Raw genomic sequence first — 25,040 nt, forward strand, 5'->3', positions numbered from 1 at the left:
CAATCCTTTCTTCCTAATTAGGCTGCAAACAGAATAAGATTTAACAGAGAAAAGGTTAAAAAAAGAAGCAAAATAGGATTTTACAGTACCGAAAACAGCCCAACTAGGGAGAGCCCTTTCGTCTTGAAATAATAATTAATGATAAACTATTTGCAATTTTTAAGGATGTTTCTAATGATACGAATTGACGTTAACTAAACGAACTGACGTTTCTGAATTTTTCTCCAAGAGATTCAGAATTTTTTTTATTTTGCTACTGTTTTCGTTACAAGTAATTTTAGTGAAAGCGAATTATGTTATTGTTATTTAGCCCAAAGTCAAGTAATTTTCATTTTTCTAACTGTTTCGAAACGATGATGTCCCAAATCGGCTGACGGTTTCTTCTTTAATGGAATATTGTTGTAAGCAAACGGTGATAGTCATCAAGTTGCCCTTGCGGGAGATTAATGTGTGGTAACTTCGGAATGAGAGATATGCAATTTCGGAGTTACCTAATAAAATTTTAGAGCTTCCATGTAACTCTGTTGATCATACGTTAAAAAAATGAAATTTCTTATATTAGAGAGATTATATACTGCTGCTTATTATCTGCACATTTTCAACAGAATAACTTCAGAATAAAATAAATTTTTTCCAGAATTAATTAAAGAAATAATTTTACAATTGGATACATAGATAGATAAATTAAAATAAATAAATAGTTAATTTTAAATGAGTAGTTAATTTTTTAAATAAATAGATATTTTCAGAATTAAGTATATATACACTATATACAGTCGCATCCCGTTATAACAAATGCCAAGAGACCGAAGGATCACTTCGTTAAAACGAAATTTCGTTATAAAGGAATTCCAGGTTTCCTAGCAGTGTCCCTATGTAAACTTATTTGTGGGATTAGGAAAGTGTTCGTTAAAACGAGATTCAACTATATTCAAAAGTATTAAAAGAAATAATTCCTAAATTGATGCAAGAAATAATTCTTGAAATAATGAAAGAATTTCTGAAATAATTTAAGTATTAAATTCAGAATGAAATAAATAACTTCGGGATAAAATAGATATTTCCTGAATTAATTTTCAGAACTAACTTCAGAAATTGAAGGGAAAAAACTTCAGAATACATGAAATAAATAATTTTGGCATTATAGTAACGGATATTTTCAGAATTAATGAAAGAAATAATTTCAAAATGAAATAAATGGGTCCTTTCAGAATTTAAGGAATGTATATTTTTAGAATCAACGAAATAGCTGCAGAATTTAATAAATCAATGAAAAAAATTATGAGAATGAATGAAACAAATATATAAATTCAACATAGAAGAAATTAATGCAGAATCAAATTACTTCAATTTCAAAGAAATTTCATAATTAATGAAAGTTCAGATTGGCCATATTTTCCTGCATGTAATTCGCAGATTACACGATAGAAAGAAAACATCAGAATTTCTTCATATGAATTATATACAGCCGCGTATTATCTACAGCTTCATTTTCCTCAGAGGTTGGAATATAGTTAAATATATTGAAACATTAATGTAAATATGAATATACAGGGTGTCCTGTAAGTGCTAATTCGGCCTTTATCTCATCAACCGTCCATCGTAGATGTATGATTCCAATTTAAAAAAATTACTTTCTTGCATTACTTTCAAAATTACTTTCACAGCATTGACAGTGAAAATAGTGTCACAAAATAAAAAAAAATCTAAATTTTTAAACGGTCCCCTTGTTCTTTAACCTTCAATTAGAAAGTTGTTGCCTTGTCTCTCTTGAGGCCAACAAAAAAAATTCCAAGTTTCTAAGTGCGATATTCGCTAAAATAATTGAATTCATAAATCCGAGAAAAAGTTACACCATTTGTATGAGCTCATGGTGATGTTTGTTTCTAATATGTATTACCTTCATAGTAATGTTTATGTGCATCCCCCCAGTAGTATAAAACAGGGAAATTTTTGTAATGTAAATAATATATGTGAGAAATTCAAATTTCATTGCCGAGCACTGTCAACGGAGGCTCTGTTTGATTATTCCCGTCACAGTGGAGGCTCTGTATACATATTGTGTATTTAGACCATTCTCAAATCTCTTCTACTTCAACATGCCAACTTCTTCTTACTTCCCCACAAGTCTTTCCCACACTTCTTTCGAAATCCCAGGCTGTGGTCTCCGGCCCTTATATGCCACTGGGCGCACGTGCAATTTTTCTCCCTAGTCATTGGGTTCAGCTATACATTTTAGTCAAATGGCTTGTGCGTTGCATCGAGTTGATGGCTGTCTTCATGGGGAAGATACATTTTATAGAATAAATAAAAGAAATAATTTAACAAAAACGATTAAACCCCTTAAATGTCTTGAGATATCAATATTGAATAATTCAAATTCTACGCCATTGTGCAATGTAATTTTTTGTCAAAACAGCAAAAAAATTCATCTGAGGATTATACACAGAAATTCATAGAATCTTTCCTATTAAATAATCTCATTCATTTCGAAGCATATTTTTTACCCTCAAATAACCATAACCCAAACCAAAAAGATATACGATCCCCATGTCCAGCATGACGCCTTTTAATACATATAAAAGAGAAAAATATGTGGATAAACGTACAAAATACGAATCCCGTTCGACAAAAATATATGTATCTATGTCACGGTATCGGGAAATTTGAAATATTTCGTCCCTCTACTTGAAATGCATGAATTTATGAATTAATATATATATTTCCTATATATCGGAAACGGTTTTGCCGGAGACGCCGGAGAGTGAATTTCTTCCCAATTCGGGAAAAAGCTGGATATAATATATATATATATATATATATATATATATATATATATATATATATATATATATAAACGGGATAACTTTATGAATAACGTTTTCCCCGTCAAAACACCTAGACGAAAATTTAAATCTCTTCAAAAGATAAATGCGATTTATTTTTTTTTTATTCAGTAAAATTTATTGGCGCGTAAAAATCCCCCCATAAATAATATATACGGGGGGAAAAATGCATATTTTCTTGCCTTTGAGCAAAAAAAAAGCATATTTCTGTATTAGTTTTCTCAAATATTCAAAACTCTAAATATATATATATTTTTTGATTAGTTCAAGAATTTTATAACCCGAGGTATGTGAGAGAAACACTAACAATCTCTTCCTGTATATGCAAGTAATATCTAATTTTTCGTGAATACCGCGTTGGAATTGAAGCAAATATTTTGTAAGTTGAGGAATTTTTTCTGTCTGAATTATTTATTAATCTTTTATATCTTTTTAGTGATTTCACTTTTAAAATTGTGAGGAAATATTACATTGAATTTTTTAGGGAAATTGAATTTTTGGATATTTTTTTTTTTTTAACGAGTGTATCTTGTCTTAAGAAGTGCGGTCGGCTGAAGTTGGTTTTCTGTGGTTCCCAACTTCAAGGCGCGAATGCGAGCCGATCACCCCGTTAAAAAGTCTCGCCACAGAGAGCAACAGGTCTACAACGTTACAAATATTCAATCATTACACTTCACTCACAATTTGAAGTACAGATGGCAGCACTGAAAATATCACACACACAACACTAGCTACACGCTCAGACTGTTAGGTTCACTCACTTTGTTCCAGACTCTGCCACGAAGCTGGGCTGGAAGAGATCTCGGCAACGGGATAAGTCCGGTGGCAGAGACCCTGGCGTTCATCATGTCTTAAGAAGTAAATGGATATAAGGATGTAAAAAAGAATGTTAGGTGTTTCGTTGAAATCACGTCCTCCCTTTGCATGGTCGTCCTTGCCGGACCTGGGGGCCCGGTGCGAAAATAATAGCAGGGGCGGCAGAGGCGTCTCAATAATTTCGGGGTCTCTTAGATCCGATTTTATATATTCTTTGGAAGAGGGGAATCGAATTCGGCATCCGAAAATTCATGCAGTACAGTCGAATTCCGTTTTAGCGAATACCGTTATAGCGAAAATCTCGTTTTAACGAACACTTTTCTAATCCGCCAGATAAGTTTGCATAGGAACAATCAATGCAAAGACCTGGAATTCCTTTTTAACGAAATTTCGTTTTAACGAAGTGGTTTCTTCGTTTTCTTGGAATTCGTTATAATGGGACTCGACTGCATTACAAAATACAGGGTGTCCTGTAAGTGCTAATTCCGCCTTTATCTCATCAACCATCAGGTACAGGTACAGTTTTAAATTAAAAGATGCCGAAAAAGCGTTCAAAAATTACCCTGTGCCGATTCTAAGTGTAAAAATACAGTGTGTCGCAAAATAAAAAAAAAATCTACATTTTTATACTGTCCCCCTGTTCTCTAACTTCCAGTTAAAATGTTGTTATTCTGTCTCTCCTGAGGCCAACAGAAAAAAAAATCCACGTTTCTAAATGCAAGAGATATTTGAATTCAAAACCTGAAGGAAAACTTGAGAAAATACAGCATAAATGAGGGACAAATGAGCATTGTCCGTTAGATTTTGCTGTTATTTCCTCACTTTCCTCCCAGTTTTTAATTCAAATATCTTAGGATATTACACTTAGAAACATGGATTTTTTTTTCTGTTTTCCTCAGGGGATACAGGGCAACACCTTCTTAATTGGAAGTTAGAGAACAAGGGAATCACGTAAAAATTTAGATTGTTTTTTATTTATTTTGTAACACACTGTATTTTCCTATTTTCACTCTTAATACTGGCGTATGACAATTTTCGAACACCTTTTGAGCATTTTTTTAAAATTGCAATCACACCTCTACGACAGGCGAGTGATGAGATAAAGACCGAATTAGCACTTACAACACACCCTGTACACTGTAATGCTGAAGCAATCAATATACACAACTAAATGTAAATTAACAAGAACTCAAAGAAAATTTCAAATTGATGGAAAGACTAATTCCAAGCGGAATCGATTGAAATTTTCTTTGAAGCAATTAAAAATCAGAATCGATGAATTGAGAATAAAAAAAATAATTGACAGAAATAATTTTTCAGCACCCATGAAAATTTAGAATAAATGAAAGAAATTATCCGGTACCCATGAAAATTGGTTAGGGGCATGGCCCCCTCTCACAATAGTGGGACTGACAGGGTTCAAGCTCGGGATGATTCTCATAATTGTTTTTTTTTCTTCCATTGTAAATTCATAATGGAGGAGCCGTGAAAAATCTGGATAGAAACCCGCCAAAGATCTCAGCCTACAAGGAAGGCCTCTGTGGTTCCCAACTCCGAGGCACGAATGCAAGAGCCGATCTCCCCGTTAAAAAGTCTCGCCACTGAGAGCAACAGGCCTACAACAATGCAATTATTCATTCATTACACTTCACTCATAGTTGGAGAAATTGTAGCATGACAGATAGCAGCACTGCACACGTTCGGCTGAAGTTGGTTTCCTGCGATTTCCCAACTTGCGAGCCTGTCTTCCAATTGAAAAGTCTCTTCGCAGAGAGCCGACTGACATTCAACATGATGCTGGCACGTCATGACACAAATTCAAGCATTTACCATCTTTACTTTAAAATATGTAACGCAGATCGCAGCACTAGCGGAAAAGGAACACGCGCAACACTGACAACTTAAATAAGTTAGATCCTTGCATACACATACACTTACGTAACACGTTCCGACATGAACCGGTTCGTTAGGAATTCCTCAGAGGAATGATTGCTAGGTGCATGTTCGGTGAAGAAGTAGTAGTAGCACTCCACATAATAATAACATAGAAATAAACTTCACAGTAGGGGTGCACAAACACGTACATGCACATTCCAACATGTATCAATTCATTAGAAGTGTCGCAGAGGAATGTGGACAAGGTGCATGTGTGGTTTGGCAGTAGCCAGTGTGATTAAAATAAAAAATGTGAAAAAACGAATGTCAAGGTCTTTCAAGGAGAAAGTAATTTAATGAAGCAATAATTCAATTGCGGCTAAAGTTAGTTTTATGCAGTTGTTTTCCAATTTTAATTTTTTTTTTCATATACATAAAAATGACAAATTTCGGCAATGTGGCTGAATTGCACCTTTATTTAACAATTAACAGCCGAAGAGAAGTGGAAATAGGAGAAGGAAACAGAAGTAGTGACACCTATGGGTTAAGTTTTCAACTAAATTTTTTAGTAAAATTTATTTTATAAAATCTAAATTCATGCTGAATTTCAATCAGAGCACACAAGAACTGAATTTTTATTACTTTTTTAAATTAATCTTTGGTTGAACTTGGATTAAAAACAAACGTTAATATTAAAATAGGGCATTTATTAATATGAATTTCATTTCTTAAATATTTTAAAAGAATTCCCTCGATTGAATCCTCATTGCTGCAGTGGCTACCTTACTCCAAGGAACCATCACCATCAAGCTCTTTTGTTGAGTGTCACAGAGTGCTGACTCTTGAAATCTGCCCTCCAGGTCCAACATTCCGGTAATTATTTCTGAGGCATTCGCAGAAAAAGATGAAATCTCTCCTGTCCTAGCGACAGAGGTAATCGCAGTTCGGCCAATGGAAATGACTGAGTCCGATCACGTAGACGCAAGTCTACCGGCAACGCCCCCCCCCCTCTCTAGGTACAGAAATAATCCCTCTAACGTCCGGGAATGAAATCTCTCAGACTCCAGTCTATCAGAAGCTTTGAAAGAAAAACTCTCACTTTCTATCATCAGCGAAAATGGGAAATGGATGCATACTGATGTTCAGCTCTCCCGTCTTTGCCTCAGCCCATACTCTGCAAGGCTCAGCGGCACACACACAACCAGATTGAAATCACCTTTCAATCTACTGATGATTTCTAAGCCACACAAAAACGGTTGGAGTCGCATCTGCTGATTCCCAAACCGGGAGAGAAAAGACTGCTTCCTTTGCTGTACTCCTAAAGGGTCTAGAAAGCAGCACCTCGATCTAGGACATTCAACATACCCTTGAATAACAGGGCTTTACCATCCAAAAGATCGAGGTCTTCAGAAAATCAAAGTCCAAAGCTTTGAGGGTCACCCTCCCAAAAAATGACGCCTATTTCAGAATTCTTCACTTGGAAAGCCTGCACCATCTTGAAATCTCGGTGGAGAAATACATCAAGAATTTCCACGCTTTCCAATGTCGTCGCTGCCTCCTCTTTTCGCACTTTGCTAAAGCCTGCGTCAACGCTTACAGGTGCATTAAATGTACGGACAATAACGAGCCCGGTCAATGCAGCAAAGTGCGGGGAAAGGACACTCCGACCTGCGTTCTCTGTCTTGGGGCCCCATCCGGCAAATTACAAGAAATGCCCGGAATATCTGAAGATTTTGCACAACAACAAGAAAACTACAGCTCGGACGACAGTCCAGGGAATCGCCATCAAATCCCAGACTTTCGTACCGAAAAAAACAAAAAAAATCAGCTATTCCGTTTCTCCCAAGGCCTATACCCTTGAAGTACAAGAACTTCATCGAGAAAAAAGAACAGCTCCAATGCGGAAAGACCGACTGCCACACCCGCCCCAAGACCAGCGGTAGAGCATACGTCTCAAGCTCCGACAACCATCCGAGCCGCCCTAAGAACTTTGGCAAACTGGCGGAAAAATCGGTGAAAGATCTCCGCGGTCACTAGTCTCAATCATGGCAGAAGATAAGATGACGGACGGTGTCTCACTTGAACTTTTTTCGCGAATTCACCATCATTGCCGAAAAGCTTTGTGGAACTCTAGCTGGGGCCTAAACCTATTTTTGTTTCAGGTTCTTCTACCTTAGAAGAGTTGATCAACTTTGCCCAAGAATATTAAGAAGACACCAACGAATAAGACAAATACACGAAAATAAAAAGTCCTAATGCATTTCAACACCAATGGGTGCCGTCTTCAGAGGAAATATTTAACCACTAGTCTCGCTGACCGAGTTTCCCACTTGGGTTGCATACCAAATCTTAACCCTCGGTTGCTCAGCGGAAGAAGTACGTCTATTCACTTCAAACGTCGTGGTCAGAATGAAGCTGTGAGCCTGCTAATGCAGCGTCCTGATTGGACACTTGCGGAATAGTGCTAATCGGATAGCACTAATCGGAACTAAACGGATAGCACTAATCGGATAGCACTATTCCGCAAGTGTCCAATCAGGGATTTCCTCCGGTCCACGAAACATTTTTCCCAATTCACAGAGAGCCTCTAAATATATATCTAGATTTTTCCTGTTATTTTGATTTTTTTGCGATTTTTTTTCCCGGCCCTCAAATTATTTCTTTCACATTCATTTATTTTTTGGCAGTGCACAAATTATTTCTTATATTAACTGTATTTTAATTTTTTTTGCCGCAGTCTGCAAATTATTCCGCCTTTTTTTAATTATTCCGCAAGAAAATTCCCTGCATTTACTTTTAGCCGGTCCGCAAACTTTTGGTTTTTTTAAATTTCTTGCCGGTCCTGAGATTATTTATTTCATTTATTTGTTTCTTGGCCTTTCTTAAAATAATTGCTCTCGTTTATAATTATTTTTTCGCTGGTTCGCAAATTATTTCTTTTATTTACGGTATTTTTATTTATTTCTTTTTTTCTGCCGGTCCACAAACTATTTCTCTCATCCTCGCCGATCAGCAAAATTATTCAACTGCGTTCATCGGTTCAGTCGTAAAAAGATTCCAATAAAACTGATACTCGCTTCCAGTCCTCAAGTTATCAAACCCATTTGCTCACCAATAAGGTGTTAAGCGAGATGACTCGCTGCGATAGATATGTTATATTTTTCCACAATAAAATCCTCATTTCGTTTTTTTTGTTTTTTTTTTTTGTGCCCTGTGTATATAATAGGACAAGTGGAAGATAACAGAGGAAATTGCATGGGGGCCGCCTCCAATCGCTTTTAAGATACACCTCCATCCTAATATGTGTACATTCATCCAACGAAACCCCGAAACTTTTCTCCTACTCCCAACTTCATCTCGTCTGTAATCACCGCAAAATTTATTAATCGCGACAGTACCCAATCGTCAACAGATTAGATGGCATGCCCCCCCCCCCAATTGCTTTTAAAATATACCTCCATCCCAATATGTGTACATTCATCCGTCTTAACGAAACAGAAACTTTTCTCCAACCCCATCTCGTCTGAAACCGCCATAAAATTTGTTCATCGTGGCAGTACCCAATTATCTAGGGAAAATATGCTGTAAAAATTTTGTATTTTTTTTTTATTGTTTTTTTTGACACAAAATAGTGTTCCAGGCTCTTCCACAAAGCTGGGCTGGAAGAGATCTCGTGGCAAAGTCCAGTGGCAAAGTTCTGGCGTTCATTCATTTAGCCGTAAAAAGATTGAATAGCACTGCTCTAAAAAATCATATCATGTCAGATTACCCCCACGATTCCTTCAAATGTTCAAAACCCTTTAAACACCGAAATCATGCCACCCAGTGGAAACTCGAATAAATAACAAAAAACAAATCCACTCCAACAGCGAATAGATTTTTCATGGAAAATAAATTAACGTTGGATTATATTCATATAATAAATTCGCGGCACGTACCGCTAGATGGAGAGAGAGAGAGAAGACCTTGATTTATGAATTTATAACCGATTCCACTTGATAAAAATACATTCACAACGATGCATTCCTATGCGTATACTTCAGGAAAATGGCTCCAGCAAGAAAATATGGAAAAGTGGTAAATTTCCCCCCCCCATTTACTTTTTTTCCCCCTTCTATTTTATTCATTCATTGTAGTAATTGACTAAAGCTCAGGTGAGGGGTTAGAACTGCATATTTATGAAGAACCGACTCGACCGACCCCACGAGTATTTAATAGCATTGGATATCTACCTGCGAAACCAGATCGGTTATCCATGCAAATCGTTTTATCATTTTCGCTAGATGTAATGTTAGCGAGTACGAATAGAAATCTAGAAGCAATGTATTTTATAATACGCCAGAAAAAAAAAACGATTGCATTGCCCCTGGTGAAGCCAATGCGTGGGCTGATTCCGAAACCCCGGAGTAAGAATGAAAAGAAAGCGTTCATTTGCATCCTCGAGCTTTTCACCTCGGTCGGATGATCCATTAGTCATTGTTGGTAAGGGGGGAATGCTCTCACATCCATGTCATCACTGTATATGTGAGAGGCGGAACCCATTTATTTATTTTTTTTCTCTTCTATATCTAATTTATCTACGAGGATTAAAGATGGACTTGACCTGAGTTTTTCTTTCCGCTTTTGTTTAGGTGATTGTATATTTCGAGATGATGAATTATTCGAGAATAAAATGTAAGATATGAAAATGGAACTTAATATCAATGAGTCGGGAATTTCATACCGTACCTGATGTCCATTTCATGTCTAGATGAGATCGTGCTGTGGTGATAGATCAGGAAATGTGAACACTTCGGTGCTTCTTGGAGCTATGGGTGCGAGAAGCACTTACTCCTGCTCCATAAGGTCAATTTGGTGAATTGGCGATTTTTTTTCCCCTTCGGCGCGTGAAGAAAATTACAACGAATCCATTTAATTTGATTTCGTAAGTTTTTCTTTCCTATTTGACCCTCGAAAAAGTTATTCAGATTTTATCCGGACTTTGAACTGGTTCGAAACCATGACGATGGGATAGGAAGCACGACTTGTTGTAGAGTAGCATTTCTCAACCTGTACGTCTAGGAATACCAACGCCATCTATAGCAATAGGTCTCAGCGCGAAGATCGTGACGTCACTAAAGGTCTCATCTCACATAATATAACCATTGGATATAGCAGGTCGACGCATGCGCCATCTTTACCAATTTTTTTTTAATTATATCCAATGGGTATGGGTGAGTAGACCTTCTCTAGTGACGTCACGAGCTTCGTGCGGAGGCCTTCTACTATAGATGGTGTTGGGGATACGCTAGTCTCCTTCAAGTTTCAAGTGGGTGCGCAAACGAATCTACGTGTTCAAGTAGCATATGCATGACCTTCGCTCATTTCTAATGTGTACACGCCTCGTGATCAGGTCGAAGGGTTAGCAAACCAACGCAGTCAAGGTTTATGTACGGCTTCTATGAATTTCTAGGAGCAAGCCAGCCCAAGTATTCCTAGAAAGTCCCTATGAATAACTGAATAACGACCAGGTTGCCGTACGGTAACTTACCCTAAGCATTTCACGGTTCACGCTCGCTTTCGCCGATTTTCTAGGGGGTATAAGCAAGCTTCCTAAATATATCTACGGTACATAAATCCTCCATGCTTACCCTCGTAGGCGTGTCTAGGAGTAAGAAAGCCTACGCAGTCAAGATAGACGCAAACGTCCTATGCATTCTAGCGGTAAGTAAGCCTAGGGTTAAGTAAGATTCTTGAGCATTTCGAAGCTTCATAGTCATATTAGGGTATGCAAGTCTATAAGCATGCAGTCAATGTCTACGCACACGTTCTATGCATTTCTTGGTATTAAGCCAACCTACAAGCATTTCAAAGTTTAAGCATGGTTTCTCCCATTACTTTCCTATCCTTTTTACGTATAGCATTAATAATAGCCAATTGCTTAGAAGAACCTCTGTGACCGATTTGGGCGTGATTTATAGTATCAATTTTAACTTTGCTGATCACATTAGAAATCTTTGTCCTGTGTCATATAAAAAACTTGGCTTGCTTAAAAGAATGTCAAGAGACTATCAGCGATAGTAATACTTTAATTTCCCTTTTTAATACGCTTATAAGATCCAAACTGGAATATGCTTCAAATATCTGGAACCCATTTCACGCTTGCCATATTATGAATCTTGAAATTATTCAAAACAATTTTCTAAGGTATTTATGTTTCAAAAAACATAGTCCTTATAACAATGTTCTATCTGCCACTCATCTACGAAACAGTTTCAATGTTATTAGTTTATAAAAACGCAGAGATTACTTGCTCGTTATTTTTTTTTCAAGGAACTGTTGACTAACCAAATGGATTTCATACCCATTCTTAATGAAATCTGTTTCAATATTAAGTACCACTATACAAGATCTAATTGCTTATTTGCCGTCAAATCATACAATGCTAATATTGATAATAACTGTGCTGTAAACAGATTTTCCGAATTTTATAATGAGCTTCCCCGACATCTGGATATTTTTCATTCGTCTCGTTACCGACCTATGAAGATTTTTCTGTGATTGCGTTGTATATATATTTCTTTGTGTGGAGTTTTGTATTTTGCATAATTTTTGTTACTTTTTATTTGCCTTGTGTACTTTATCATGTGTATAGTTTTACTACAAGCTGTAATTGGGTTTTAAACCTGTAGCTTTGTATTTCAAATAAATAAATAAATTACGGGGTAACCAAGATATGCCTCCTGCATAATTCTAGACATACGCGAGTCCGTCTACGAATTCGAGACATTACAGAAGTAAGCCAGTCGAAGCATTTTTTCAACTTCGAGGCATGAATACGCGCGAGCCGGTCTCCCATTTCAAAAAGTCTCACCGCAGAGAGCAGGCGGGGACCTCCGGCGTAATACTTATATAACGTGAAAAATCAAGCAGGTTGCGTTTGCCATCTTTACTTCAAAATAAGTAAACACAAATGGCAGTGACAGCAAGAGCGTGAAACCTGCACAACTCTGATAACATAAATATGTTAGAACCCCATGCATACTTTTTTTTTTTTTTTTTTTGCATTCACACAATGCGTTCCGACATGTACCGATTCGTTAGAAATTCCACAGAGGAACGTGTACGAGGTGCATGTGCGGTTAAGTAGTAGTGGTAGTCTAAGCATTTGTTGGTTACGCACGCCTCCGATGAATTTCGAAAAGGGCATTTGTAGCTGGATAAGTTGGGAGCCACTGATGTACAATGCAAGTCAATGGGCGAGCATGCGTCCCGTTTTTTAAAAAACAGAAAGAAAAAAAAATCACATTTTTCCCCTTATTATTTATTTTGCTGAAAATACTACTACAAGTATTTTGGGGAAAAAAATTCAAAAATTAAAATTTGCTGATTTTGGTAATGAGTAATGTAAGAAAAGAATCCTAATAACATTAAAAGAGTTTTAAAGATCACTACTGTCTTATACTTGCTTATCCCATAAAAAATGCGGGACGGCCAAATCGACGTGAAAAAATAGGTCAAGCGGTCACACCCTAATATCAAAAATTTTTGCGACCCATTCTTCACGCTCAAAAGCATTTATATCTCCTAAAACAAGGCCTTATATACAGGTTGGATATAAATAATTAAAGCTACGTATTCCGAATACATCCAATTTTAGAATATCTGAATGCGACCATGGAAGACCGATTTACGAAATAAACAAAATAAAAAAAGTTCAATTTCCTACCACCAGGTGAATAAGTGGGCCTTTTTTATTTCATTTTACGTTTTCCCACTGCTGAGACCACTTTAGCAAACGTAAGTATACTACTCCGACCAATGTAGCGCTCGTTCTGCAGGACGTATTCCATTGAAACTTGGTATATACGCTATATGGTCCACGGGGAAAAAAAATGAAAATTCAATAAAAAAGCGCCACTTTTCCACCTGGTGCTTGGAAATCGAACTTTTTTTGTAATTTCATAAATCTCCATCCCATGGTCTCATTAAGACATCCTAAAAATTTGACTGTATTCGGATAAAGCAGTTTTCCAGGAGGAAAAAAACCTACTCAGAGCACGGGAACTTTAATTATATAATCACCCTGTACATAAAGATAACCTCGCGAGACAACAAAAATGGAAAATCTTGAATCGAAATAAGAGAACAAAAAAACTCAATTTTTTTTCATCAAGATGAAATTTAATGAGATTTTTTTTCTGGATGAGGAAAAACATTTCCATAATGCGCTTATTTATACGTATATATCCATGGTATTATTATTATTATTATTTTTCTTTCCATTATTATTATATTGGTATTTGATGCGTTAAGTTAACCAGGATTCTTTGTATTCGAATATTGCGATTGTCCCCACACACGAGAGGGGAAAATGCTTTGATTTTTCAACGGTTCCTCATATATATTATAAATGAAAAGAGATAGATTTAATTAAAATATCTCCGAAGCAATTTCAGATATTTCTCATTCTTCTTCTTATTTTACCTTGGGATTGATTATAAATGGGGAGGAAAAAGAGAGACGACGACGATCCTTGATTTTCCAAGATATAGAAGGATTCTTCATTTCTTAAGAAAATGAATTCATTCAATACAGAAGGCGATGATTCCTCCGCCTTTGTAATTAGGAACGAGGCTTAAAGCCGGTATTCCTCGATTTTTTGGTTTCTTATATGAATTCAATTGATTTGTTTTTTTACATATCTATTGAAAATTCTTAAGCAGTGATCCGGGATTACTGATGAATATTCAAGTATTTATTATACGTGGGTATTTACGTATTCTTTTCCCTCATTTGAACTCAAAATTCATCTATGGCATTGAGATTGATGAATAGAATCTTTTTTTTATGATTTGTCTTCTCGTTATTTAGGTTTTTTTCTAGTTGGTAGCGCAGAAATGAATGTGGTTTTTTTATTACGTCCCAGAAGTCAAATTGTTGGCTGAGTCAAAAGTTCAAGTTGAGGTCAAATTGTTGACTGTGTGATAAATACTACCACTACTAAACCATTCATTCATTCATTATTTAGGTTTTTCGAATTGGTGTTCTAGAAATAAATGTCTTTTCTTCCCAGAAGTCAGTGTTGGCTGAAGTCAAAATTTCAACGTAAAGTCTAATTGTCGGCTGATAAGTACTACCACTACTACTAATTAACCGTGCATTGATTCATTCATTCAAATCGAGCACAACCCCGGTCTATCGCCATAAGTAATTCGCTTCCGATTGAGTTGTGGCGGATGCATGGGTTTTTCCTCCCCCCCCCCCCCGAGGATCTCTTGGAACCCGAAACCTCTGGGCGGAGTAGTGAAAAAGTTTATATACAAACTTTTCAGATAAACACATGATTATTCACGCGGCTGCATCGCGATATTTGGCCAGTCGTGACACAGCCTTCAAAGTTCAGCCGTCTCGTTAGCAGCTGCCTATACGGCGCAGCTCTTGCCGTCCCACGAGTTAGGTTCTTAATCTTAAACCTCATGGCCCTAATACAGGATTCTCAACCTGTAGCAACACGCGGCCACTACCGGAGAATACTTTTAGAAGTATCAGGAGTATGGGTGTTTCGGAAGTATAGTTGCACTCGTTATAACGAACGACCAAGCGCTTCATTATAACGACCGGTACGGTATAAGACCCCTAAATGTTTTCCTATTCATCCCACGTTCTTTCTCATCCAATATAGCGAGCAACACAAAATACTTCAATCGAATACAAAGTCTGAACTCAGCTCTGCCCGTTCCTTTTTCTACAAAGAAATATTCAAAATGCGTGTTTTCCGTTTCCCAAAATCGTGTTTTTTTTCCGAACCCTTAATATTGGAGAACTCGGTACATATAGGTGCATGGATGTAATTAATTATAACAATTTTATTATGTAACCTGGTGCGTTTTCATTGCAATGTATTAACAGAATAACTAATATAGTAATTTTTAATTTCGTCCATATTCCCTAATTTCTTCCATATTCCCTGCAAAATCTTTTTTTTTTAATGTTCAATTTAACGACCTTCCAATATAACGTTCGTTTTCCTTGGAACGTTGGGATCGTTATGTTCGTAGTATGTATACAGCGTCTACTGTATTTCGTGAAAACTTCAATTAAGGAGACTTAACGCGCACCCCATAATATATATGCAATGATCATTGCACGATGAGTTGTCGAACGTGGCGCTTTAAGGTGACGACGCGGTTGCGAGGAACGCATAACTGGCATTACTCTGAAACAAACATCATGTAAGGTAAACAAAAGGTGCACGGCACATTCCGATGTGCACCATTTCATTAGAAGTTCCTCAAAGGAATTTCCGTGAGGTGCACGTCTGCGGTATACTTGTTGTAATAGTGAAGATTCTGGTACACTTGCGATGAGGTCCTTGTGGTGAAAAGGGGAGGGTTTCAGGATCACTATATAGACAAATTTGTTATTCGGAGAATCCTCTCATTTTTATAACTTCTTGTTTGGAAGATAGACGGCAACACTTTTGAACAACGAAAATCACGACCTTACCCTTGAAACCTCTTTCACGTCAACTGTGACAACACATTTTCTGTCATATTCCAATATTGTTTAGAAGTCCTTCAAAGGAATTCTAACGAGCTGCATGTGGGGTTTAGGTATTGCCTTGTGTAGATATTGTAGGCGATGGGCTTGCACACAATACCTTTAGGGTGATCCTACAAAGAGATATCAAGACAGAACGAATCGGTAGATCGTTGGGACCAATCTCACCCAATCAACTAGCGTTAGAAACATACTTACTGCCCATGGAGTTTTTAAACAAAAGTAAGCCAGTGCTGCCACAAGTATGCTGGACACACAAGTATCTTCTGATTTCGAATGGTTCATCCTGCAGAAAATTCGCGCGAGCTCGTCCACAGATATTCTTCAGGAAATCCTATACTTGACCTAACCAATCATAAACTCGCCAACAAACACCGTCTACATTCTCCAATATTGTGACTCCAACATACATACCATAACGAACATGGAACGCTTCTTTGGGTGTGTGTGTTCATTTCCCCCAAAATAAGTTTTTTTTAATATATATACTTTTCTCAAAACTTCAAATTTCGAAAAATCATCTAGGCTCATACAAAAAAAAGCCAAATATTTTTGCAATCCATTTGCAATAAATCTAAAGAGGAAAAATTACGTCCGACGGTACGTGACACCGTCGGCACCGAATACGCCCGCAAACACAATACGAGAGTAAATTCCGACAACGTTCACCAACCTTGAGAATTTACGATTACCAAGTTAGCACTGCTTTGATAAATCCCAGTAAATCCCCTCGATCCATATACATGAGAACGAACCAGACAAGACACAAGAAGTTCACTTAGATCTCGGTGGAGACGGACACGCCCCATCGAGGTAAAAGACACGACAGGAGAAATGCGAGAGATAAACTGTTCTGGATGGAAAGTCCCCCTCCTCTCAACGTTACCATTATATGTGTCTCAGAACGAAAGTGATACCTTGACATTAAACTCGTTTACACCAACTGAGAGTTCAAGATCTCTTTTCAGGCTCGTGGAAGGGGCCAAACTACTTGGTATTCAAGTCACATTTACAGGATGTTGTACATTGGCAAACTACATACTCCCCCCCCCCCCACCCTCCTTCCTGCAGTAGTAAGAACCGACAAGTATTTGTTGCACGTGATTCTGTGCGATCCTTGTCTATCTGTCCTGTCTCTCCCATCTCTTTAAGGTTAGACAAGACAAGAGAGAGAGAGAGAGAGAGAGAATGGCAATGTTCTCCTTTTTCATACAGAATGGGCCGTAGGGTCATTTAACTCGTACATTTCTCACTCGTTTTTTTTTTCCGGTCTTTTATTATTATTTCGACAGTTTAATAGTTTGGCGAGGCTACTTAAAGTGGGCAGGAGGAGGAAAAAGTGATTGCTACTGTCAATTAGGATGGGCTATAATCGTCCATTTTGCTTCACAGTTTGTCTTACTTTTGTTTCATTTTTATTAGGTAAATTGAGCCGTTTAGAGAAGCAACAACATCAGGAGTCAATGGCGTAAAGAGAATCTCCCCCGTGGTTTTTGAGCAAATATTTATTGCAAATGTTTGTCGAACAAGAATTATCCGTAGTTGGTGCGTGTATTTCTTATCTTTTTTTGTTTTGTTTTGGAGCTGTTAAGATAATGGTGTTAGAGGTTTCTGTTCGTATTCTGTGTACTTTCTGGAAGTCGTAGCCACTGTGTATCATGTCTGCGTATGTGGTAATTCTGGTAATTTGACTATCCTTCTGGGCTTTTATGCCTTGGGAAAGGATTGGAAATTTAATCTGCTGCTCCGGCAGAAACAATTCTCAGAAATCTAGTTTGTGAATTGTCAGCCGCGACTGAATCTATCTGGTTCTTTTCTCAATTTTGATCTTAAAAGTACAAAAATAATCGATTCTTATTCAAAAATGTTAATAATTTTCTATATTGCCCCCCGCATGCCAGAAACACGAATGTGCAATTCCATGGGAAAAAATAATGGGGGAAATAGGATTTGATTGTTTACTATCTACCCGTGTTACTCTATGGAAGTTATTTGACTAAAAATGTTTTGCAACGTGTTTAAATAAGGATACGAAATCGCGTTCCAGCCAAAATTTAGATACCAAAATAAAGAATACAACCAGCTGATAAAAAAGAAAGGAGGGAGGGATTTTGCACTTTGGAGCTTCTGTCATAAGGTTGACGATATTTCATCGATACAATTCAATATTCGACAGCACAAGCGGATCATTGGCATTTGCCGTCAAACTAAGACCACCACATTGCCATACGGGAGTTTCGGCCCGTGTACTCAAGCACCAGATATTATTGAGTACTCTTTAACCACTAGCTGTTTGTATATAAAGAGGCAAAATTACCTCTCTTTCTCTCTCTCTCTCCAGTGCCGTCTTAAGAGCATCATGGGCCCCCGGGCCAAATGATTTTTCTGAGGCCCTACGTGGTGAATTCTCGGAAATTACAACCACATTTCATTTTTGTGGGCCCCTTTTCTCTTGGGGCCCCCTTGGGCCGTGCCCTGGTGGGCCCATGCGTTAACACGGCTCTCTCTCTCTCCATAAATCCACCTCTAAACACTGACAATATTGCCCATCCACGAACTATCCACACAGCCCAACAGTGAATCATTATATTCACTCATACCTGTTTCTAGTTAGCACGAATATTAAAATTCCGAAATAAGCAGTGTTATTATTCAATCCTGTGAATATATTGCATTAGGGGCCATTCAAGTATTACGTAAGCAGATTTTCAGCCATTTTTGGCCCCTCTCCCCCCTGTCAGCAAAATTCCGCCAGCATATTAGAATATTTCATATCTACAAAAAGGGATGGTTGTCATGACGTAAGCAACCTTCAAACCACCTCCCCCCTTGTCATCGCAAGTCAGCAAATCCGAAACCCCCCCCCCCTCGATGCTGGCGTAATACTTGAATGGCCCCTTAATATAATATGTGCATTATATGAATATATCACAATCGGCTTGGCTAAAACTGGTTTGAGCTTTGAAAGTACTACGTTAAGCTAAACTGAAACCAATGACGGCCATTCTCTCTAGATTATATGATCCAAAACAAATTCTATCTGAAAAGTTCGAAACCAAAAGTATCTCAACACAATGCACCCATCACCGACGCAATTTCCATAAAACAAACTGTAATTTAGATTACAGATTCATTATTGAATCTTATGATTCGGATTGTTTTTTTCAGTAAATTTTTCTTGTATGATTCTTCCATGAGGTGTCTGAATTGAAAATCATTGTTAAGAAACTACCCATAACGATTAATAATAAATACTATACAGGGTGTCCTATAAGTGCCTGATGCAGCCTTTATCTCATCAACTGTCCGTCGTAGAGGTATGGTTTGAATTTAAAGAAATGCTCAAAAGGTGTTTAAAAATTGTCCTGCACCAGTTTTGAGAATGGAAATACAGTGTGTCTTAAAATAAAGAATCTGAATGTTTATGCGGTCCCCCCTTGTTCTTTAACTTCCGATTAGAAATTTGTTGTCCTATCTCTGCTGAGGTCAACAGAAAAAATTCCATGTTTCTAAGTGCAATATTCACTGAGTTATTCTCGATTCAAAAATTGGGAGAAAGTTAGGAAAGGACAGCACAAATAAGGGGAAAAGGAGCGTTGTCCGTTAGTTTTTAGTGTTATTTTATAAATTTTCTCCGATTTTTGAATGCAAATACTGCATTTAGGAACATGGAAATTGTTTTTGTTGGCCTCAGAAGATACCGGGCAACAACTTTCTAATTGGAAGTTAGAGGACCTGGGGGGGACCGTATAAAAATTCAGCTTTTTTTATTTTGTAGCATACTGTATCTTCACTTTCAATATTTGTACAGGGACTTGTTTTGAAGGTCTTTTGAGTATTTTTTAAACTGGAATCATACCTCTACGACGGACGATTAATGTAACAAAGACCGCATTAGTACTATACTTGCAAGACACCCGGTATACAATGAAGCAAATGTAAGTTATGAAAAGAAGTACATCTCCGTATTCAATCCCGTCCAAGAAAGTATCTGAACTTAGATCGGACTTTCCCCACGACGGATTAGCCGAGTCAAGCAAGTCTGAAGGAGAAAATATTATGATGATGATAAATTGAAATTCTCGGATTATTTTTCCCATGAAAAGCGAGTCTCTTTCGTTTCCCGATGGTGGCATAATCACCACTGAAGACAATGCAGATTCGAGTCAGGAACGGCTCTGTTTGGGAACATACAGCTGACGCCTTGAAGATTAATGAATTTTACAGAGATTAGGAACTTTCTGAGGATCGTATTCAAAATGATAGGAAATTAAAACGCGCGAATGAGTTTTCCGAAATTCAGTGAAATCAGAAACAGTTCCTTTTTCTCGTAATATTCATGATGAAACATTTCATGGATGTATAGAAAATAAATCAGGATATACTCAGTGGTGGATACTCAGTTGGTGTGGATCAATTACTAAAAATGTAATTAATTAAGGAAACATATTTCCTGGATATTATGCTGAGGTGAACTCGGAAAGAAATTCCAATCCGTCTCCGCTGGGACTCGAACGCAGGCCCTTTTGCATGCTGGGAAGCATGTTAATGCGGAAATGTGAAATACGTAAAATTGTGAACTCACCAGATTTTTGGTGCCACACTTCCTGCCGTGGAGCGGCATGGTCAGCGCCACTTCACCGTTCGCTCTCACGGACACAGCGTAACACTCGTAGGGATGTCCGAGGGCATAGAGTCGGCCACGGAATGGAGTAATGACTTTGACGATAGCTGTCATGGACGTCGCCTCGCAGTGCATTTGAACTGTAAAGATACAAAACATCGAGAATTGCCTTTCAAGTCGTCCATAGTTTTATTTCACACAAGTTTTCGTTCCTCTAGTAAAAGTTTAAAAAATAATATCTTTCCGTATTTATTTTCCAAATAATATCGAAGTAAAACTTATCATCAACGATATCCCTCAGAAAACTCAAACAAAAAGGCAAGTGTTACGACGTAAAATTCAATGTGATGTACGTGTGAATACCAGTGCATATGTACGAATAATTATAAATAATGCGAAAAAGACTTTCACCAATTAGAACAAGTACGTATATTGAAATTGATTTACCCGTTTTTGTTAAAAAGTCCGTAGAAACTTCAAAAATTCATAAAAACCGGAAAAATAACCGAAATTAAAACGATTTGCAGGGTTAGCATCGCTAGGTCACGGGAATTTTTTTTAAGTCAGGAAAAAACTCAAAAACAGCCGATAGGTGGCACTGACGTACACATGTCAAAGAAAAGATACGCAAATAACGAACAGAATGCCTCCAAATCGTTTGCTGCAGCAGTGTGTGTGTTCCACATGACCAAACCATCACCACAGCGGATAACACATTGCAGGGGAGTCACAAATACAGCAACGGCAGAGTGCAGCAGGTCCACATACACTGTTTACAACTGTTTTAACTGGCTGTGGATTAAGAGTGCTAATTCTTATAGCCGTCTCATTTGCATATTTCCACCGAAATCGTTCGTGCCATCACCATCTATCGGCTGTTTTTTGAGTTTTTCCCCCTGTCTTAAAAAGTTCCCGTTACCTAGTGATGATAACCCTGCAAACCGTTTTTTATTTCAGTTATTTTTCCGGTTTTTATTCATTTTTAAATTTTCTACGGCCTTTTTGCCCAACCTGTACATCCCACAAGCAGAAAGGTGCATGCACCCATGTTACATAACAGTTGTTGCCAACCTGTAATACGCATACATTGACGAACCATTCAGGATACGCGAAAAATAATCATCCATGGAGGAAAAACACGGATGAAGTAATATAAAAGCGAAAAAAACATCAGTTACAGCACAACATACAATGGTTAAGCAAGCTTTTTATGCATTTCTTGGGGTGCGCGTTCACAGCTACTACGAATTTCTGCTTATGCGCAAAGAGCAAGAATATCGAGCATTTGTGGTGAGCAAGTACGTCGAACATTTCTCGGATGAGCAATTAGTTTATGCATCTCTGGGATGACCCAAGCATCCCCATGGTCTAGTGGTTTGGATACCTGACTCTCACCCAGGAGGCACGGGCTCGATTCCCGGTGTGGGAAGTGCATTTGACCGGCTTATAGCTCATTGAGAATGACCGATAATTTTTCGGACGAGCATGCATTTCTGGTAGTGATAAACTTTCTCACACATTTAAAGGGCGCACTAGCAGCACCTCGTAGAGATAGAAGGCCTCTGCAGTGTTTGCCATAAACGTCATTCAGACTACCTAGAAAGTTTTCCACATTTTTATACACAGCGTCCTATTTCGTTTCTTCTTATCTTGGCGTAGAATCTTCCTGATTGGCTCTCAATTACCGCATATTGATTGGATGTGGGGCATAGAAATCACCAATTCTGAGCCCGATCATTTCTTTTCCTCACAACGATGATACTGGCACGAGCAGGGAATTTTTTCCCCTGGATATTCCGAGGGAAAATGGACTACTTACTGACGCCACAAGCAGATTGCGGAAGCCTTGTACCTCTTGGAGGTGCTGGCACTAGCATCTTGTGCATTTTCAAGGAGTACGCAAACCTCCTACGCTTTTCCTGGAAGAGGTGAACAATTGAACGATCATCTCGAATATTTGTGGGATAAGTAAGCTTCTCGAGTGTTATGCATTATATGGGATAACGCCACCTTCCTAAGCATTCAATAGCTATGCAAGTCTCTTGCACCTTTTTAGGGGTTAAGCAAGCCCCCTACACATGTTTAGGGGTTACTTGAAACGCAAAAATGATTGAGAACAGACTCGGATCGAAGGCGATGTGTAAAATCAATTTACCGTCCCGTATTATTATGGGGGTTCTTGCCCATTTTTCACCATATCATTTAGCTCTATAATCTCTCCCATGGACCCTTCCTCGGGTTCCACACCTAGTTTATATACAGTCGCAAAAACTTCGAATTATCATTAGTTCGACTTATCGCAAATTCGATTCCAAAGTGGGGAGGGGGCGGGGAAATGTTCATTGAAATAACAACGTTATTTACGAATACCGTATTAGAGTAAAACAAGTCAAAGTACTGGAGATGAAGAAATTCGAAAAGATAAGATATTGTAATTTAATCATATTTAATTATCGAATGTGAATATCCAGTATAACGCACATACTGACGTATATGCTGAAACGAACGCATACACGTGATACTCGAATATAAATACAACGAATTATAAATAAAAATGTATTCAAGATTATTTTCTACCAAAAAAAAAATTTGGTGGATTTTTTACGGACTCTCTCTATATATTTTTGTCCTTCTTTAGTAAGAAAGTCATTCACTTTTAACAAGCATATAAATGAATCCGCTAAATTCTATCGATAAATGGTAAATTCTATTGATAAATGGTAAATTATATTGATAAATTCTATTAATAAATTTTATATTCTATTGATAAATGGTAAATTCTATTGTTAAATTCTATTAATAAATGGTAAATTCTGTTGATAAGTGGTAAATTCTATTGATAAATGGTAAATTCTGTTGATAAGTGGTAAATTATATTGATAAATGGTAAATTCTATTGATAAATTCTATTAATAAATTTTAAATTCTATTGATAAATGGTAAATTCTATTGATAAATTCTATTAATAAATGGTAAATTCTGTTGATAAGTGGTAAATTCTATTGATAAATGGTAAATTCTGTTGATAAGTGGTAAATTCTATTGATAAATGGTAAATTCTATTGATAAATTCTATTGATAAATTCTATTGATAAATTCTATTGATAAATTCTATTGATAAATTCTATTGATAAATGGTAAATTCTATTGATAAATTCTATTAAAAAATTTTATATTCTATTGATAAATGGTAAATTCTATTGATAAATTCTATTAATAAATTTTATATTCTATTGATAAATGGTAAATTCTATTGTTAAATGGTAAATTCTATTGTTAAATTCTATTGTTAAATGGTAAATTCTATTGATAAATGGTAAATTCTATTGTTAAATTCTATTGATAAAAGGTAAATTCTATTGTTAAATTCTATTGATAAATGGTAAATTCTATTGTTAAATTCTATTGATAAATGGTAAATTCTATTGTTAAATTCTATTGATAAATGGTAAATTCTATTGTTAAATTCTATTACAAGTTAACAAAAATTGATCACACAAAAAATGCGAAAAAAAAGTTCTGGGCTGAGTGAAAACTTCAACTTAAAATGATATTCGAGTTATTGGAGTTCGACACATCTCGAATTTACTGTACTACTGACCCATCCAAGGGCGCACGTCTGATCCACTGATTTTGCGACACACACCAACAAGCTCCTTGAAGGTCAATTACAGTCAAACAAATCATATCCATAGTCGGATAAATCGTACAGTCATCTAACAAAAGTATTGACCCAACCTTCAGAACCAGTAGAAATTTATACACAAAAAAAACTAATTTAATTTTTTTTTCCCCCCACATTGAGCTTAGCTTAATGACGGCGCATTCAATTTTAAGCCAGGAGGCAATTCAATTTCAGTTCATTTACTCACACACGCCTAATGATGAATAGCTTATTTAAGGAAGAAAAAAAAAACAACGAAACAAAACTTTATCCACGGCTAACATTAATCACGGCTTAAACGCTTATCTAAAAGATATAGTTTTAGAGTTTTCTCCTCTCGCGCAAAGTTTTAATTTAGATGATTTATCCTCGGCAAGTTATTAATATTGGAAACACATGCGCACATTACATTACATGTATACATACATAACTAACTAACCCTCTCTTACCAGGGTTATCATCATTTATTCCCACATTTAATTATCAGAAACAATGGGTAATAACTAGTAACAGAGATAAGCAAAGAAGAGAGATTTTCTTAATGGGGAGCCGATCCCATGTTTTTCTAATATTATGAAGTATTTAAAGAATTTTTTGTTTTTATCCTTGTTATTTCTTGCAAGAAATTGCCTCTCTACGTTCAACGGATGCCTTAGAGGCTTGTTGAAAAAAT

The 25,040-nt window shown here is 36.9% G+C and overlaps 1 protein-coding gene across 1 annotated transcript in view; it reads right to left on the reverse strand.

Moving 5' to 3' along the window:
* LOC149079521 (uncharacterized) overlaps window positions 1–25,040 on the reverse strand; it is a 276,137-nt gene that overhangs the window by 50,433 nt on the left and 200,664 nt on the right. Inside the window, exon 6 of the mRNA XM_089240166.1 lies at window positions 20,665–20,843. Within this exon, the coding sequence (XP_089096292.1) occupies window positions 20,665–20,843 (179 nt within the window). The remainder of the gene's footprint in view (window positions 1–20,664; window positions 20,844–25,040) is intronic.

The sequence above is a fragment of the Pholcus phalangioides genome, unplaced genomic scaffold (genome assembly GCF_987345545.1).
Source record: "Pholcus phalangioides strain wild (caught in Gottingen) unplaced genomic scaffold, Ppha-v1.0 ptg000012l_1, whole genome shotgun sequence".
NCBI lineage: Eukaryota > Metazoa > Arthropoda > Arachnida > Araneae > Pholcidae > Pholcus > Pholcus phalangioides.